The following is a 17,913-nucleotide window of genomic DNA, read 5'->3' as shown; positions in this document are numbered from 1 at the left end:
AAAATATTAATTAAAAAACTAATCAATACCTTCCAATATTTCAGCAATGTTACATTACCATCATCTGGGAACATAAAACTATGATATGTGCATGCAGGCACTAACATTGAGCAAATGAGGCTGAAGAAGGCAACTGGTTGGTCATAGAATCCTGAAGGTGCCCCTTAGCGGGCTAAATTGGGTTGTCTTGGCTGTTGGGCTGATGTTCTTAGGATGCACGCTTCCCAAATTTGGGGCAGTCTCATGCACCCAATTTTGTTGAGGTTTGGGAAGTTTTTTAGAGTTGAGGCTGATTCCAAGAATAATCTTTCATATTTATATTTGCTGTGGTGTAGTAAATTGGCTTTCTTCCAGCGTATTCTGTGGTGGGTATCTAGTGAATGGTCTGCAATTCCTGAGTGGTTGTATTGGTGAAACCAGATGTAGTCTTTGTGTTTGAATATCCTGATATTAGCTGTCCTGCCTGTTTGGCTGTAGTAGGAAAGTTTACAACTGCAAGGGACCTGGTATACTCCAGGTAGGTCTGAGGGAAGTGGCTGGTATTTGGTCGAGCAGATAAGGGATGCCAATTTCTTATATGGTTTGTAACAATCAGGTCATATTTTTTTTTAGGATTTTTGTTAGCTTTTCAGACGTGCCCTGGATATAAGGAATGGTGATAGATTTAGTATAATCTCTGTTATGAAGGGTGGGGTGTGTGTGGTTAACTGATTTTAATATTTTCAGAATTTTTTGGGGGTTGTAGCCATTGGCTATGAAGGTGTTAAGGATATGGTGCCATGTGTGGAGTGCAGATGAGGACTGATAGAAGTTTCTTGATTTTTTGAAGAGTTGCAGGTTGTAGTTGTTTGTGAATACTTCGTGAGAAAGGCTGTTCTATTGGACAGAGGTGAATGGGTGCTGGGCAACAGCAGCTCTTGTATTAACTGGTGCAACAGAAAGTGGAGTTTTGATGGTTGCCAATTCACTGGATCAGTAACCATGGAAATACATGTAGAATTGACACAATGCTGAAACACTGAGCCTGAGATATATTACAGAGTTGGTTGGGTGTAAAATAGGCTCTTAAACAAAACAGAATGCCAAGTTTCTTGGCATTCTAACTTGCTGGATGAATGGAATGGGTTTGTCAGAGTCAGTTGTGAATGTTTTGGCTGTTAATGGGTTCAATGATAGATGTTGTGTTGATAGTTTTGATCCTCCTATGATGAGTCTTTGACTCTGTGGAGGTGCCTGTACAATAATAATTCAGTAAAATTTCAAGTTAAAGAGTTGTGCTGCTTTGATTTACAACTAGCAATGACATATTACTTATTTACATGAAAACACAAGCCATAGATAATACTATTTATTTCTTTAGGCCAGATGTTTCGGTCTGAAACTTAGACCATCTTCAGTGGCAGTGACAGTTGATTACAAGGTAGAATGCAAACGATGGATTGATTTGAAACAGAAAGTTGCATGCTGTTATACTTACAACAGCGTAAATGTTATAACTGAGGAAACGTAGGTTAATCATAACTGGGTAAAAAAAATGTGTTTTTCTGATAAAACTTTCCCATAATTAAAATAAAGCAAGACAGTCATTCCAATTCAAGTTCGGATGGTGAAGCAAGGCTTCAGCACTCCTCAGCTCAAATTTGTTCCAACAGTGATGTAGTGGGCACATTTCAGACCAAAGAATATTGTGATCTGTGTCTGTTCCATGTTGAGCTAAGTCAGATTTTTCAGATCTCTTGTGGCAAATATACGATTAATGTTCATGTATTCTCTTTTCTATTGAGTGTCCAGTTTGTCTGAAGTAGGATAGATGGCAGTCACAAGGAATTTGGTATACACCAGGGAGCGACATCAGTGAGCATTTATCTTTTGGGGAGAGTGGATAGAGCAGTGGATAGCAGAATTCCCATGGGAGTTCCTTCCACTTTGCTGTAGAACTTGTGGAAGGAGCAGCCATAGGAAGTCCATGCTCATGCTCCCGCCAACTTTTATTTAGAGCACCTAGAAGACATCCTTTTCTCATCCATACTCCCACAACCTTTGTTTTGTTTTGGTATGTTGACGACATTTTTTGCTGTGTGGCTTCACAATAAAGAAACTTTACCAATGTTTTTAGTTACCATAAATACTTTGCATCCACATATTAAATTCACTTTGGAAATTGAAAGAGACAACCAATTATCCTTTTTAGACATTCTTCTCATCCGCTCATCATCAGGTGATTTAACTACATCAGTGTATCGAAAGCCTACTTTCACTGGATGCTACATTCTTCAGCAACTCATGCACCTCCTTCTCAAAAAGACAGGAATTATAAAATCTTTATTTTGACATGCACTATTTGTTCAACTTGTCATCAGTTACAGGAAAAACTCTTAAATATCATATGAGATATGAAATTAAATGGCTTCTCAGAAAGAACTACACAACATCTGTTTGACTCCTACAAACCCAACCTAAATAACAAGGAAACAGTATGTCGAGTTCCAATCCCATGCATTTCTGAACTGATTTCTAGAATTTTGAAGAAATACAATTTAGTGGCTACTTTTATACTTATCAATAAACTATCAACTTGTTTCCCCTCTTCAAAAGATAAATGCTCACCGATATCTCTTCCTGGTGTATATACCAAGTTTCTTGTGACTGCCATCTATCCTACTTTGGACTGTAGAATCTTTCCTGTTCTGAGATTCAAATTCTAATATAGCCTGGTTAGAGGAACAGCTAATCAGCTGAACATTCTTTTAGCATCCATGCTGATATTCCATTAGTCTCTTTTGATGAATTCTTATTAAGTTTGTGCAACAGCTCTAGTACCCCCCCCCTCCCCTCATAACACTGAGTGTATTCGTCCATCGTCTAGTGAATATATCCAATGATCTCAATGGTGCATTTACAGTTCGACAGCTTTTTTTGCAAAATAGGCACTCATTAGTTGGACAGGCTTTTCTGCATCTCTCACCTGCATGCCATCTGCATTCAGTAGAATTATTCTTTCATAATCTTTCTGTCTTTTACTTGCATCATGGAACATAACAATAAAATTGTTATGGGGTGTCTTTAGCTTGCAGGGCCAGTTTCTATTCATACTCACACTTAGCTTTCTGCACAAAAGTTGTAATTCTTCTATCCTGTGCCTTAAAATTTCCATAATCGATGTCATCCGTATGAACACAGTATTTCCTCCATAATCATCTCTTTCTTAAGAATCCCTTGTTTTAATAAGATTGCACATCCATTTTACTCCTACCCTATTTATTCTTCATACTCTAGGGTCACATTTCAGTATTGTATCATTTAAGTATTTAACAGGTTCCTTAGCTGTTCATAATTTCTTGTAGTTGTGCATGTAACATTTTCTGGATGGAACCTTCCCAGACTTAGCCACTTCCCAAGTCAGTGTGCGTGATAGCTGTCACCAACTGGGAGCAGAGCAGTCACATCTTTTACTGGTACCCCTTCTGACACTAATAATCAGATCTAACACTCTTCCTTCTCTCACATGCTGCTTGAAGAAGTCTCACAACAGCTCAATAAATTCAGTTTCATTCTTCACATAAAATTTCGCTGCTTCCCAATCAACTTTTGGATAATTGAAGTTCCCCATCATTTTGCACCTATCTTTCTTTGGTAATGTAATTCTTTGTCCTTAGGAACAATCCACTAAGTCAGTAACAACACCCCACTATGTATTTGATCTTCTTAGCCTCCACCTCACATCAGTAGGTATGCACGTATACACTTATGCTTTAAACTCACTGCCACATGGAAAATCGTTACTGGTATTGCAATCATAGATTTTTACTCTAACTGGACTCAAATCATCTGATGTCATTAGCAGCACACCCCCTCCTCTCCTGTCTATCCTTCCAAAAAATACTGTACCCTTTGCACTCAATACCAGCTAATATATCTGGCTCTGATGGTTAATTGTCACTAATGCTTACAATATGAGGTCCCAATTTATTTACCAAGGCAACAAACTCTACACCTTTGCTTCTGATACCCCTAGCACTCATGTACAGACATAAGTTATCTGCATGTTTTTTGTATGCTCATATCTGTAGTCTGCTTGGAACAGTTGAACAACTTGCCAGTCTCTGTTTTTATCTAGTGCCTTAGCTTATGCGTACGTCATTGATAAGTCTGAACCAGACAAACACAAAATCATTTCTTCCTCATAATCATTTCCATTATGATGTATATGCATATTCCTAACACAGTTACGTAACGTTGTCTTTCTTACACACACACACAGATTCATAATCTCATTTCCCTGATTCTGTGTTAGGTCTGTACAGGAGCTAATATTCTAGGCGTGCAGTGCACACCTAGAATAGCAACATCACCGATATTATATTTTTGCATTTATTCCTGTTTAAAGACTCCCCTAATTGTTTCCAGCTTTGTATGATGTCTAAAATTAAACACAATATATTAATGCTTCATGAAGAGGACACTTTTCGATGCGTAAGTATTGTATCACATTCGCATTATTAGCCCCGGTGTGCGGTCACAAATACTGACACCTCTGAACCCTTTAAACAAACCTACAGATGGTGCAGCGTGTCAGATTCTTAGCATGCCAGTGGTTTTAAACAGCCCAGATGGCAATGCAGGGTGGGTGCTAAGACAATAGTACCCAGAAGCTGTGACTGGTTATTGCATGAAGCAATCCAATTGAACGTTGTCATGAGTTCCTGTTTTTGTTTTCTGCTTTACATGTGTGAAGTGTGAACTGACACCAATATAGACAAGTTTTTAATGTATATTTATAATCTCTATAAATAATTTCTAACTTTTTTGCCCATATTTACAATGGGAAACAGTGTTGATGATCTACTGAATGTCCCATTTTCTTCCAGAGCTTTCGTGTATTGTATGATTATACTCGAATGAGTTTGGAACTTAAGTATAATAAGTTAGTAAAACGAGTTATTTCAGCCTTTCTTTGGTTCGATTCAGAAAAATAATTTCCAAAGTGATTATTTTCCAATTTCTGTGAATGTTGTTTTCATGTATTTAAAAATTGTATTAAAATTTAAATTATCCATGTCTCACTCTAGTATTTGCCAATGGTAATCTAATCTCACCATGAAGTATAAATCCTTTGTGCTTCTTACATAAACAGCACATGTGAAGCATAGCTATTGTTTATTTGACCTTTATGCTTTCCATATTTAAAATTATATTAATTGATAAATTCAAATATTCCAAGTTATCCTACAATTAATTGCATTGGACCAATCAAATGAGCACTGTTGCACTATGCACTCTTAAAACTTTTGTACATCATTAAAAATGCAATCATATAGTCAAATTGACATGAATTTTATAGCGCAGGTTGTATAAGCCACACAACAGCACACCAAACCTAAATGGGCATGCGACTCCACTGGTCTCATACAAGTTAATAATTTCTCAATAATCCTTATACCAAATGGTGTGCTTGCCCTTCATTTGAGAGAGGAATAATGGAAAAATTATTATGATTATCATGTAATTTGTTGTTTATAGTTCTGCCACAGGCACCTTTAAAGATTAGAGGAATGATGGAGTTTTTATTGATTTGGCTGAGCAATGTGCACTCAGACCGATCTTATCAGATTGAACGAATTGCATGAAATTTTTTAACTTTTTACTATGAATTAAGTCATACACACATATTTGATCATAAATTCAATTTAAATGTAGATACAGTATTGCCTAGTTTTTTAAAATGTTTTCTTGTTGTACTTAAGATGTTAATTAGCTATTTATTATTTTTTTATTACCTTGTGTACTGTTATATCCATTATAATTGTGCAGTATGACCTTTGCTGTCGTTACACCAATAATCTGCAAATCAACTAAACTCTGAAGATGACATTCCCCTCAGTTGGTTCTCTTGTACAGTGTTCTATGGAGTTTGGTATTATGTTGGTTACCTCCCTCTTCATCTGTATGAAACTCTACATGACTTTAAAACACAGTATTCTAGATGTGGTCTTATCATATCTATAAAGGAAATCATTGACTTCCTCATTTCTACAAGTTGACTGTTCTCCTAAAATAATCACTTCATGGTGTCAGACAACAGCATGTATCAAGTTTGTGGATCCATACTCTTTCTTATTTAGGTATTCTTTCAGCAGGATTATTCATGCTGTGTTTGGCATGTTTGTTATTATGAGAAAATCTAGATATCACATACTTACACCATACTCTTGCTGAGCTTTCAGAGCAAACTGATCTCCCTCATTAACTTGGGTTTCTTTTTTTTTTATGTATATTTTCAGCTGTATGTTGAGTTAATTATTTGATACTGCTTTCAGTAGGATGCATGTAATCCATTTTATTAATGGAGATAATGTATTGCAAACTTTAAATCCTTTGTTAGATGGCATTAATATTCTATGGAAAGACTAATTATATGGCTCAGTAATAAAAATTAGCAAGGAATGACACCTGTAAGGAAAAAATAATATTTACTGCTTGCAGAATTTTCAGCTAGGTTTCCAAGTCTTCATCAGTGCGTACAGATGACAAGAGATAAAATAGAACAACACTTAAAATGTAAGCACATTTAAAGTGTTGTTCCATATGCTTTTAAGTGTGGTAATATATGCTATTAATTGCCAGAGGGCAGCTCTGTCTATAGCTATTAGAATTCAAAGAATAAATGATTAATAATTATAAAACACTTGAATGAAGAATGTTACTTAGGTGACTTTCCAAAATTGTGACTGCTTAAACATTCATTTAAATTCACTTAAACTGTCTAAACATTTCAAGTAAAAAATAACTTCTGCATAAGACTTTCACTAGAATGAAAGGTAACTTTCATTCCATTAAAAGTGCCTAATGGTTGAGGCTTGGCTTGCTAAACCAGACTTATCTGACTCATGAAGTAAAATATGATCTTGATATTATTTCATACAAATCAGCTGAATGATTTGTCTGTTCATAATAACAAAGGCTGCACAAGCACAGAATTTTCTAAACTCCAGGATGAGAGAGAGCAGGATATTCATCTTTCAGAGTCCAGGATGGAATTTAAGTTTAGAACTGGATGGAAAGATACATATTGATCAATTTGGCAAAGAAGTCTTGCAGTCCTCTCTGATATTCTGATTAATTTGGAATTACACCCTCTGTCCAAAAAGAAACCGAACTTTTGATAGAAAATAAAACAGGCCAATTATAATTATTCAAATCATTTATTTTAATCAATATACTCTCCCTCAGCTTGGATACAGTGTTTGGCATGGTCAATTAATTCGTTAAATAAGTTTTTTATATCGGTTTTTGGGATACTGTTGAGGGTCATGGTTACTGCCACTTGAACATTTTCAGTGGTGTCGTATCACCTTCCTTTCATTGGCAAATGAAGTTGGGGGAAGAGAAAGAAGTTACAGGGTGCTAAATCAGGTGAATATGGCAAATGAACCAACACACAAACTTGGTTTTTGCTCAAAAATTGTCTCACAGTGTTCGAATGATGAGATGATGCATTATTGTGCAAACGCATCACGATATTCATGCCGTACGCGACGAATTATCGCTATCAATCGCTTAAAAACTTCGAGATAAAACTCACCATTGACCGTTTGGCCAAGCAGAACTAATTCTATGTGGATAATAACCTTGGAATCGTAGAAACAAATCAGCATTGTCTTTACTTTTGACTTCTCCAAGTGACATTTTTTCGGATGCCCCTCTTCTGGTGGTCTCCACTCAGCACTTTGGCGCTTTGTTTCAGGCTCGTACTCAAAACATCACGTTTCGTCACCAGTAACGATAGTTTGAAAAAAGTTTGAGTCCTTATGAGTGGTTTTAATGAGGTTCTTGCAGTGTTCAATTCAATACTTTGAAATTTCTTAAACCAATCGTAAACTTGAGTACAGGATAAGCATTCATCACCGTATGCTTTTTGAAGCATTTGATGCAAAATTTTTAAAAGTCAATCGCAGCTCTCTGTTTGAAACTCATTTTCCGACTGTTCATCAAAACACAATGTCACTCTTGGCACTATAACTCGGCTTCTAATGAAACAGATGTCATAAACAGTTGACACAACAATAATGAAGGTTGCTGCTTTCGACAACAAAAAGATACTGTAAAAATAATCATAATTAAAATTCTGAATATTTTTACGAATTGTTTATGTTAAAATGTTTATTAGTTTTGTTTTTTCATAACACGCATTGTCGGCACTTCCGATGTGCCCGTTATGGAAATTGTTTTGTCAAAAGTGATATATAAAGAAGTCAAAAAATTGATGTACTTACCAGATTTGATATTTGTATTACTTAAAATAATTTTATTGTAATTTAAAATTATCAAAGGTTGTATTTTACGAAGACATTCTCTTATTGCTAACGGAAACAACCGTGTTAGCCATTATACACCTAGTTTCTCGCTTGTCATTTTCAAGGAGTGCACATGCTCGCCAAGAAGTTTGATGTGTGATTGACAGCTGACAAGGAAAGTGTTCAGTATCTGAGTAACGCCTGTAAACAAGAGAGCGTTCGGAAGGAATTTAGAACAGAGGCCGGCAGACGTTTAGGTTCGGAGGAACTTAAATGTCATATTATTATGACATTTAAGTTCCTCCGAACTTAAATGTCATAATTTAAGTTCGGAGGAACTTAAATTATGTTCAGTCGGAGGAAAATTAATAGTATATTCCGAAAAAGGAATCGTGGAACTATTAAGTTTTAATGTGGAATAAGTATGTGGATAAATAAAAGGAAAATATTGCTATATCGTTTTAAACGGAATGTTGGAGGAAACACTATTTGAAAGATTAATAGTAGGTTCCGAAAAGGGAATCATAGAGCTGTAAGTTTTTTTAATTGGAAGAGTAAGATGTCAATAAGCATTTGGTGAATAAAAGAAGAATTTGCTGTTTACATTCTAAAGGAATGTTTGAGAAAACTCTGATTAGGAAGTTTCATCTGTATTAAGGACGCCAGATCTGACTATTATTTCTAATGAAGAAAAGAGACAGAATAAAGTCAGGAAGAATTAATGTGTGTTACATAAGTGATGAGAAAGGATCCTGTAAAAATGAAGAATAGAGTCATATATCTTTGGAAAAGGGCCTTGACAGAGAAAGAAACTGGCTTTGAACATTTTGTGATTGTGCAAACAAAGTGTTTAGTCTAGTCTTAAGTGTAAGTTTATTTTAAAAAGGCCTTGGATCCAATTAATTTTGTAATTAGTTATATAATATTTGTTTGAAGTGTATATATATTGTTTTTGTTATATTAAATGTGTTTATTTTGTATTTTGGTCTTGAGTCAGTGATTATTTGGATTCTGAAAGAAAGAGTTAAGATCATTGCACCAATTGGAGTGAACCCTTGTGCTTATAATAACATATAGGTACACTCGGAAATAAAAAAAATAATTGTTAGAAGCAGAGATCATCTCTATGGTAGGATTAAATAATAATATGATAATATCTATGAATAATCTCCTCAATATAAAAATCCACCAATTATTAACAATATCACATGTGGTGCCACTAGTTTCTTCTATTTTTGAAAAGTTTGGTTTCTTTTTGGACAGAGGGTGTATATTCGTTAGAGATGGAAAGTAGCTCTGATAAAGGACAGTTCTTTATTTAAAAGAGAATTAGTGAAACACAACTTATGTGCAGGGTGAACTCAAGTTTTACTCACCATATTTTTGACAAGGGTGATGATGCAGCATTAATGCATTGTTTTTCTGTATACCAAGAACTGTAAATTTCCATTAGATTATTGTAGAATACAAACATCAAGAAAAGTGAAGCCAATTGTTTTATTCTACTTCAAGAGGTAATTGAATTCTTGGGTTTACTGAATTAATTTTCTCAAAAAATTCATGAAGTTCTGACAAGGAAGAGTTCCAGACAGCTGTGTATTGATAGTGGCTAGGAAACCTAACCAAAAATTATGCAAGTGCTAAATATTATTTTCCCTTATGTGTTTCTGTTGTTAATTTTTATTATTATGTCGTCCACTCACGTCTTCATATTTAGTTCAGATTGATTACACAGTTGTAGTTGTTTCATTGTGACTGGAAGTTGATTCCAGGTGTTTCAGATCTGTTGGATGTTCGTTGTTCTTTCGAAGATGACCCTATTATATTCATTTTTCTATGTAAATAATCCACAAATAAAATTAAATTATATGGTGTATACTCTGGATTAAGATTCTTAACTCAGAGTAGTTATTTAACTTGTGGCTTACCTGAGTAGTTATCTTGCTACCTGAATTTGTTTGCATAGCAGTATCATGTTTATTCATCGGTCTTTGCTATTTTCATGTAAACTTTTCATTACCATGACCCAGTTTTGTATTGTTTAAGTTTTACTTTTTTTTTCCCCCCCAAGAATGTTAGTTGGTATAGAATTTGCACTATTTGGCCTTCATCGTGCAGCATTCCTCCCTGTGAGATTTTTAGTCGCACAGCGACTTTAGTTTTGCTCATTGGTCATGTTTTGATGTTTGTAGAGCTGAAATCCTAGCATGATTTCATTTTCCCACATTACCTTGGTCATTCCTTATATCAGGGTTTCTCAAACTGTGTTCCGTGGAAGATGAATAGATGTTCTGTGAGAAGTTCTGGAATTTGCCATTTTAGTTTTCTAAGCATTTTTCATGAATAAATATTTTATAGTAGAAATATTCTAAGGAGAATAATATTCGTGAATATGTCGAAAAGCTCAGACCCAGAACGCCTAATAACATCTGTGTATCGTTAATTTTCACACATCGAAACCTTTCAACATTTGGGAAAGGGTATACTGCTATTTATAATGGGTCATAAAAATTGCCTGCAAGCAAATTATAAGAATGGTGGCATATCCTCTGTTCTCAAAACTGAAGGAAATGACATCTGTATCAGTGACCAAGCGGCATGTTTTAAAACATGGAAATATTCATGAATTATCATTAATTTTCACACATCGAAATCTTTCAACAATCGGGAAAGAGAATACCGGCGTTTATGACCGAACATAAAAATTGCCTGCAAGCTGATTACAATAATGGGCAGCATAAACTGAACGAAATAACATCTGTATTACAAATATTGGTGATCAATCAGCAAGGAAGTATAAAGAAAATTTTTCCACTGAAATTGAAGAACAAGGTAGTCTGTATCTGGTTCTCAAATCTAGTAATTCTGAATACTTTCTTCGCAAGTTCGCATTGCAGTGTGTAAGTGCTTGTTCTGAAACTGAAGTGTCATGATTTTTTTAAAAGTAATAGGAACACAGAATTTAAATTCTAATATGAATAAGAGACAAGACACTTTGTTTAATTTTGGTATTAAGAAATCTCTTATTGAAGATGTTTGTGATGGAATAGATAGTCATCCATCTCAAGCCTACGAAGATCTCCAGGATGTACAAAAGGAGGAGAAAACTACCAGCACACGGGAGAAAAAGTCTGCATTCACTCGTAAGTACTTATATTATAAATATATTTGGTGATCAGAATAGGATATGTCAATGAAAATCAGCATAAATTAATTTAATGATAGTGACACTTTAATTAAATCAATTAAATTGATTAAAACATCAATTAAATCAAACTTTAATTGAAGTTTAATTAATTATTAATTCATACAAATCAGCTAAATTACCAATTAATTATTAATTAATACATTACAAAATCACCAAGGTGTTCCATGAAAATTTCAGGATTTGTGAAGTGTTTCGTCGTGGAAAAAGTTTGAGAAACCCTTATATTATAGTCAGTCCTCAACTCATGACAGGGTTCCATTCTGATAGTCCCTTCATGCGTCAGAAAGATCATAATTTGGAAATCATTATATGAACCATAAGGATATGTTAACAGATTACTTGTTAACATATCCTAAAATGTATAGATCTGTTTTGTTATATTTTGAACTGATTTTACTCTAGTGTAATTATATAATGGACAAATTATAATATTAAATTACAGTATATAGTACTGTACTGTAATAAAAAAAACATGAGTGTATGGTGCTTCTGTGCGCTGACAAGAAAATAATTTGCTGGAAACACATGAAGCAAGAGCAATTCTTCAAAACTGCTTATTAGCTCGACAATTCATTAGAGGTGCCAGAGGTTGGTACCTCTAATGAATTGTGCTCATCTTCAGAGGATGAGGTAACAGCAGGAGTGGACTTCTTTAAAAATGTGTATTACATTCAATTTAGTCTTCACAGTTTTTATTTTCTTGTTTGCATAAATTTCCCCATAGCAAGCAGTTGCAGCTTACATCATTTTTCCTACTTTGCCAAATATCTCCATGTTGGGTCCATTACCTGAAACAGCTGAATTGTCTTATTAACAATCATATGCCTCTGCTAATTTTTTCACTGTGAAGATGCTTTTCTGCTTTTTATTTTTCTCTTTTCTTCTTCTTTTGCAACATTCTATGCTTCTAGCTCTATAAGATCTTCATTTGTAAGCTTGCACTACATTTTCATTGTCAGACTCCAAATCTTCAGATAAAAAAGCAATTGTCACCAATCTCTTGGCTTCATCTTTGTTGAATCCTGTGAATGTATGAACATATATTTTCTGTGGATTCTTTGAAACCCTAGTCACGCACTCTGCTGTCACCTTAGTTCATTCTTCATTTGCGAGATATGTTTCTTCCAAAAGTTTGAGATGATTTTCTCACCCTCAGTAGCAGCAATAGTCTGAGAAAAATTATTTCTTAAATTAAGTGTTGTTGCAGTCAGCAACAACACTCTGGTCTATTGTAGAAGTGAGGTGGTATTTCAGTGAATGTGTTAACAGGATGGCAGTCATAAGTACGTTGGCCATCCTATTAACATATTGATGTATATGAGTGGTCATATATGTTGTAAGTTGAAGACTGACTATATTGATTTCTTTTTTTCTTTTTCCTAATAAAGTTGCTAAAAATATTTCTTGAATAGCATTGACATCTATATTTGCACTATTTCTTATAAGGATACTTATTTTCATATTATTATTGTTTTTTAATTTTAGGAAAAATCTCTATCAGAGTGTATACGAGTATGATTTGCCTCTATTTAATCCTGCCCCTTCCAAATTTGAGTTTATACAGCCAGAGGAATGTGACTGTGAAAATCCCTGGAAAGAAAGTTTTAAACAATTAGTAGGTCTTATTTTTTTATTTTATTTTATTTTTTTATATTTTGTGATGAGTCTATATGTGCATGATGAGCAGGATAATGAAAGATTTAGGATGCCATAAAAACTCGTTCAGCAAAAAAATGTTTGATTAGTTTTTCATTTTTTTCTCCTTGCAAAACATGTATTGTTTTTATTTTGAATTACTATGAAAAGCATGCCCTTGTATATAAATCAGTAATGACTAATTTGACAAGACATTTGTTGGCATGCTACCAGAATAGTTGGTATAGTGTATTGCTATATGTGTATAAATCTGGAATTCATTTCCATTTTTTGGAAAGTGAAGCTATGTTACATTGTAAGTCTATCAACAAAGAAATGTTTGATATCTAAATGCAGTCAAATCCTGATTTAGTAACCCCCCCCCCCCCACTACACACATACTGATTAGAAGAAATGAGATGCAGAATTTGTACTTAGGTATCTGACTAAAGCAACCAAAAGATTGTTCTGTTTCATTAGTAAAACAGGGGAGCCTTCGTAGCTTAGTTGGTATAGACAAACCCTTTGATTAGAATGACCTGGGTTCCATTCCCGTTCATGACGTGAGGAATCTTTATTTGGTCTTTTTAGACTAAAAGTGAGTTAGCTGGTCTCGTATGGAATTAGAGTTTTTTCACCTGGGAACTCGGTTTTTTTCATCCCTCAGAACAGTCAAACTGGCCACGTGAACACACACTCATAGATCTACAATCATAAAATAGATATTTAATCCCTCATTAAAAGGACTCAACTCATCCTAAGGGATGGGGGGAGGAAAGGGTGAAACTCCATACGAAATAAATAAATAAAACAGGGATGACTTTGGCTAAAACCAGCATGCACCGACTCTAGTGTGAATTACAATGTGTATACTTAAGTAGCAAATCATATGAAAGCTCTGAATAAAAAAAGGATATATGGGGGACTGAAGCCAGGCGATTATGATAGGATGAGAAGATAGCTTTCAAGTAGTGTTTTGGCATGAAAGACTGCATGGGAGTTATCAGTAGTATATGGGAAGTTGTAAAAGAATGTCTGAAAGAAGCTGCAGCTTGACTACATGCTTGATTCAGGAGAATAAATTATATGAGTTAAATGGATGAATACAACTGAAACAAGAACTGCATAACTATAAAATATTTTAAATACACAAATGGGAGAAAGGTGTTGATCTATGAACAATGTAAAAAGCATTCTAGGAGAATGACATCTCTTGAGTTTACAGGATGAAAAATCTGAGTTTCTGGTGGTAGTGAGGGCGGGGGATCCACTTGTCTGTGCCAGAGATTCACTAACTTGAGAACTGGTTTACTTTTATACAAGGAAGGAGCAGTTTCTGTGGTAAATTTTCCTTCTGTAAAATGCAAAAGGAGAAAGTTCTGTAGAGAAAAAAAAATTCTAATTCAAATGGTTCGAGTGACAGCATAGACAGTGATTTTCATACAGTTTCGTGTTGTGATCTAAAGCGTGTGTTATTTTTGTTATAAAGGTGTCTGAAGACTCACTCTCTTAATGATAAATGTTAATAGGTTAATAAGAAAAGAGATTAATTTACAGATGGTGCAACAGACAGGATTGCATGTGTCAAAATGAAAGTAGAACTCCTTAACATGGCATAATCACTGACTGGATTATAGTTAAAAGAATCTGAGTCCTGAAAATAAATTTGTGTAATATTGATATATTTAAGTGATTAAGAAAATTAATAATTCAAATGTAATAGGTGAAAGTTCTGTATTCTCTCTTCAAATTATTCAAACTTTCTACAGAGTGAATGGTTTCTAAGTATGTTGAGTCATATTACACTAAACTTTAATGTTGATCCCAATGAAATATTGAAGCTGCAAAATCAGTTAGTAAAATTTATAGGTTGTCTATAGAACCACCGTTGCTAATTTTGAGTTTGAACATCATGGTAAAACTAAAAATTTTGTTTAGAAATTGGATGGTTAAGATTTGCTTTGGACTATACAGTCTTTAAAAGCATTCTGATTGAGGAATTTTCCAAAATACTAAAACTTTACTGAGATGCAAAAAAAAAATCTCTTTCCCAAAGGTATGATCAGTTAAGTAAACTATTATACAGTTATTAAATTATTATGATTGTGAATTTAATTTTTGGAAAAGAACTCGTTTTCATCAATGTAGAAATGGACTGAAATCAGTGTAAAAAGATCGGTTTATAAATAATCAATTATTGATATCAAAGGTTCTTGAGAATGCATAAAGAGAAGAACTATCAATTCAGAGTTTGTTCCCAGATGTGTTGATACAGTTATTGAAATAAACTCTTCCATACTAAAAATAATTCATGTAAATCTAGAGTACTTTTTTTATACTAGTTCTAGTGACATCATCATCATCATCATCATCATCAAATTCCTGACATGTACCCTCAAGGGGTGTACAGGTTGTGATAGTACTACATGAAAAATTTACATCATTACTAACTTCCTATCTACAATTTTCCTCCAAATTAGTCTATTACTTGTCAAGACTCCAATATTATCATTATCAGATCTTATATTTCTATTGTCTAAGGCACTTTTTACTGTATCGTTTACCTGCCAACCTGGCAGAGAACACTTGTTTTGCTAATCTTTCCTCTCCCATTCTATTTAAGTGACCATACCATCTGAGATTAGCTCTGCTAACGCACTCCTGGATGCTGACAATGTCAAGTTCTTTCCTAATATCCTCATTTTTAATATGATATTGCCATTGATGGCATCTGTTCATGCCTCTAATCTTTCTCAGGACTCTCATATCTGCGTCTCTAGTCTTTGGTCAAGTGTTTCTGACCCAGCTCTCAGATCCATAAGTTATAAATGGTTTGAACTCTGTCTTGTATATAGCTAATTTAGTGTTCCGACTAATTTCTCTCTTATTCCATATGAATTTATTCAATTGACTTCCTACCATACCAGCTTTGTTGATTCTGTTGTCTATTTCCATATTTAATTTACCATCTTCACTAAAAATTGTGCCTAAGTAGCTGAAATGTTTTACTTGTTCCACAGGTTCCCCGTTCACAACACAGTTGACATGTTCAACAATTCTACCTATTTTCATTGTCTTTGTCTTTTTAATGCTGACCTTCATACCCTATCTATTGCAACAGTTATTCAATTTAGTCAGGGAATCTTGCAAACTTGTAGCGGGTTTATTCAGAAGTATAACATCGTCCGCATAAATCAAAGAGCTGACATTGACATCTCCAATTCTGACATCATGTTTAATACCACTTACCTTCATGACGTGATCCATATAGATAATGAATAACAGAGGGTATAATGTACATCCTTGTCTCACACCATATTTAAAATTAAACCATCTTCCTGTACATCCTTCAATTCTAACTGCCGACTTACAACCTGAAATACAGACTAAGTATTGCTTGATATAATGCCCCATTGACACCATATAACTTTAGCGTATTGAATAGCTTCTCTCTTGGCACCTTGTCATATGCCTTTTCCAGATCGATAAAACTTAAATACAGATCTTTGTTATATTCCCATGCTTTCTCGACTATTTGTCGTAAAGTGAAGATCTGATCCTGACAGCCTCTATTTGGCCTGAATCCAGCTTGTTCTTCACCATGCTTTTCTTCCACAATTCTTCTCAGTCGTTTCTCAAGTATACTTGCATAGATCTTGCCAGGAACACTCAGTAGGGAAATACCTCTGTAAATCTCACATTCAGTTTTATTTCCCTTTTTATATATGGGCACTATTAGAGCTCTAATTTTCATTTGTAATTTTCATGTTGTCATTCCTGTTAATCTTTTATGTTCTGTTGTGCCCAATTTTCCATTTCCTTTGTTCTGTTTCTCTGTTTTTTTTTTTTGTTTACCGATCTCAGCTGTGGTTTTCTCCTTGATTTTATTTTGTAGTTTTAATGCAAAAGATAAATATATTTGATGCAGCTCTTTCCACTGTAAATTTGATAAAGACTAGAAATCATCACAGAGATTGGCGTTCTGAAAGAAATTAGGGGACCGAACAGATGGCATTAGCATTAGGGTTATTCAAAATAAAAATATTTTCATGGAACTTGATGTTAGTGGCATTTAAGAATATGTGAGCAGAATTTATCTTAAAGTTGAATCTAACAAGAATATGGTCATTTAAAGAGAGAGTGGGTACAGAGAGATTTGTAAAATAGCTACTAGTGAACAAAATGACAATTAGTGAACCTGTACTGAATTTAATAGATTGATGCGATTAGCAGACCGATACGTACAATCTAAGAGCATTGCAAGCCCAAAAAAACAGTTAATATTATACATCCTTGAGCTTTTACATATTATTATTATTATTATTATTCCGAGATCCCCATGGAATCAAGAACTCATTGCAGAAAGTCCCTTTGTTATACACACAGCTCATCATACCATGTGTTAAATACATTCAAATTCTCTGCAGACACCATACTCTCAGTCAATACATACTAATCATTCACAACATTCCACAAAAAAACCTGCTCACATTCTCTTTATACAGCTTCCAGGAATGTTTTCCCACTATTTTATGATAAACCCCTTCAATATTATCTTATAATACCTCTTACCAACTTATGTCTCTTATTACCTCTCTTCCTTCTATCCACTAGACTCTGCAGTTTGCATCTTCTCAACCTTATTTTAACATTCCATAGACTGGAAATTACCTAGTCATTCGCCTCTGGACTCTTTCCAATATCTCTTCATCCTTTTGAAAACTAGGTGATCAAATCTGTGCACAGTAGTCCTTATGTGGCCTAATCACGGGCTTA

The 17,913-nt window shown here is 34.4% G+C and overlaps 1 protein-coding gene across 2 annotated transcripts in view; it reads left to right on the top strand.

Annotated features, from left to right (window-relative positions):
• The window catches only part of FBXO11 (F-box protein 11), a 412,771-nt gene that overhangs the window by 90,017 nt on the left and 304,841 nt on the right, over positions 1-17,913 (top strand). For both annotated transcript variants that reach the window (XM_090399679.1, XM_090399680.1), the window contains exon 4: positions 12,988-13,117. In XM_090399679.1, the coding sequence (XP_090255805.1) occupies positions 12,988-13,117 (130 nt within the window). The remainder of the gene's footprint in view (positions 1-12,987; positions 13,118-17,913) is intronic.

This window comes from Typopeltis vanoorti, chromosome 10 (assembly GCF_054136105.1).
Source record: "Typopeltis vanoorti isolate ZY-2024b chromosome 10, IOZ_Tvanoo_1.0, whole genome shotgun sequence".
NCBI classification, from domain to species: domain Eukaryota; kingdom Metazoa; phylum Arthropoda; class Arachnida; order Uropygi; family Thelyphonidae; genus Typopeltis; species Typopeltis vanoorti.
Note: the sequence above shows the minus strand (reverse complement) of the source record. Positions and strands in the feature narration are given on the sequence as shown.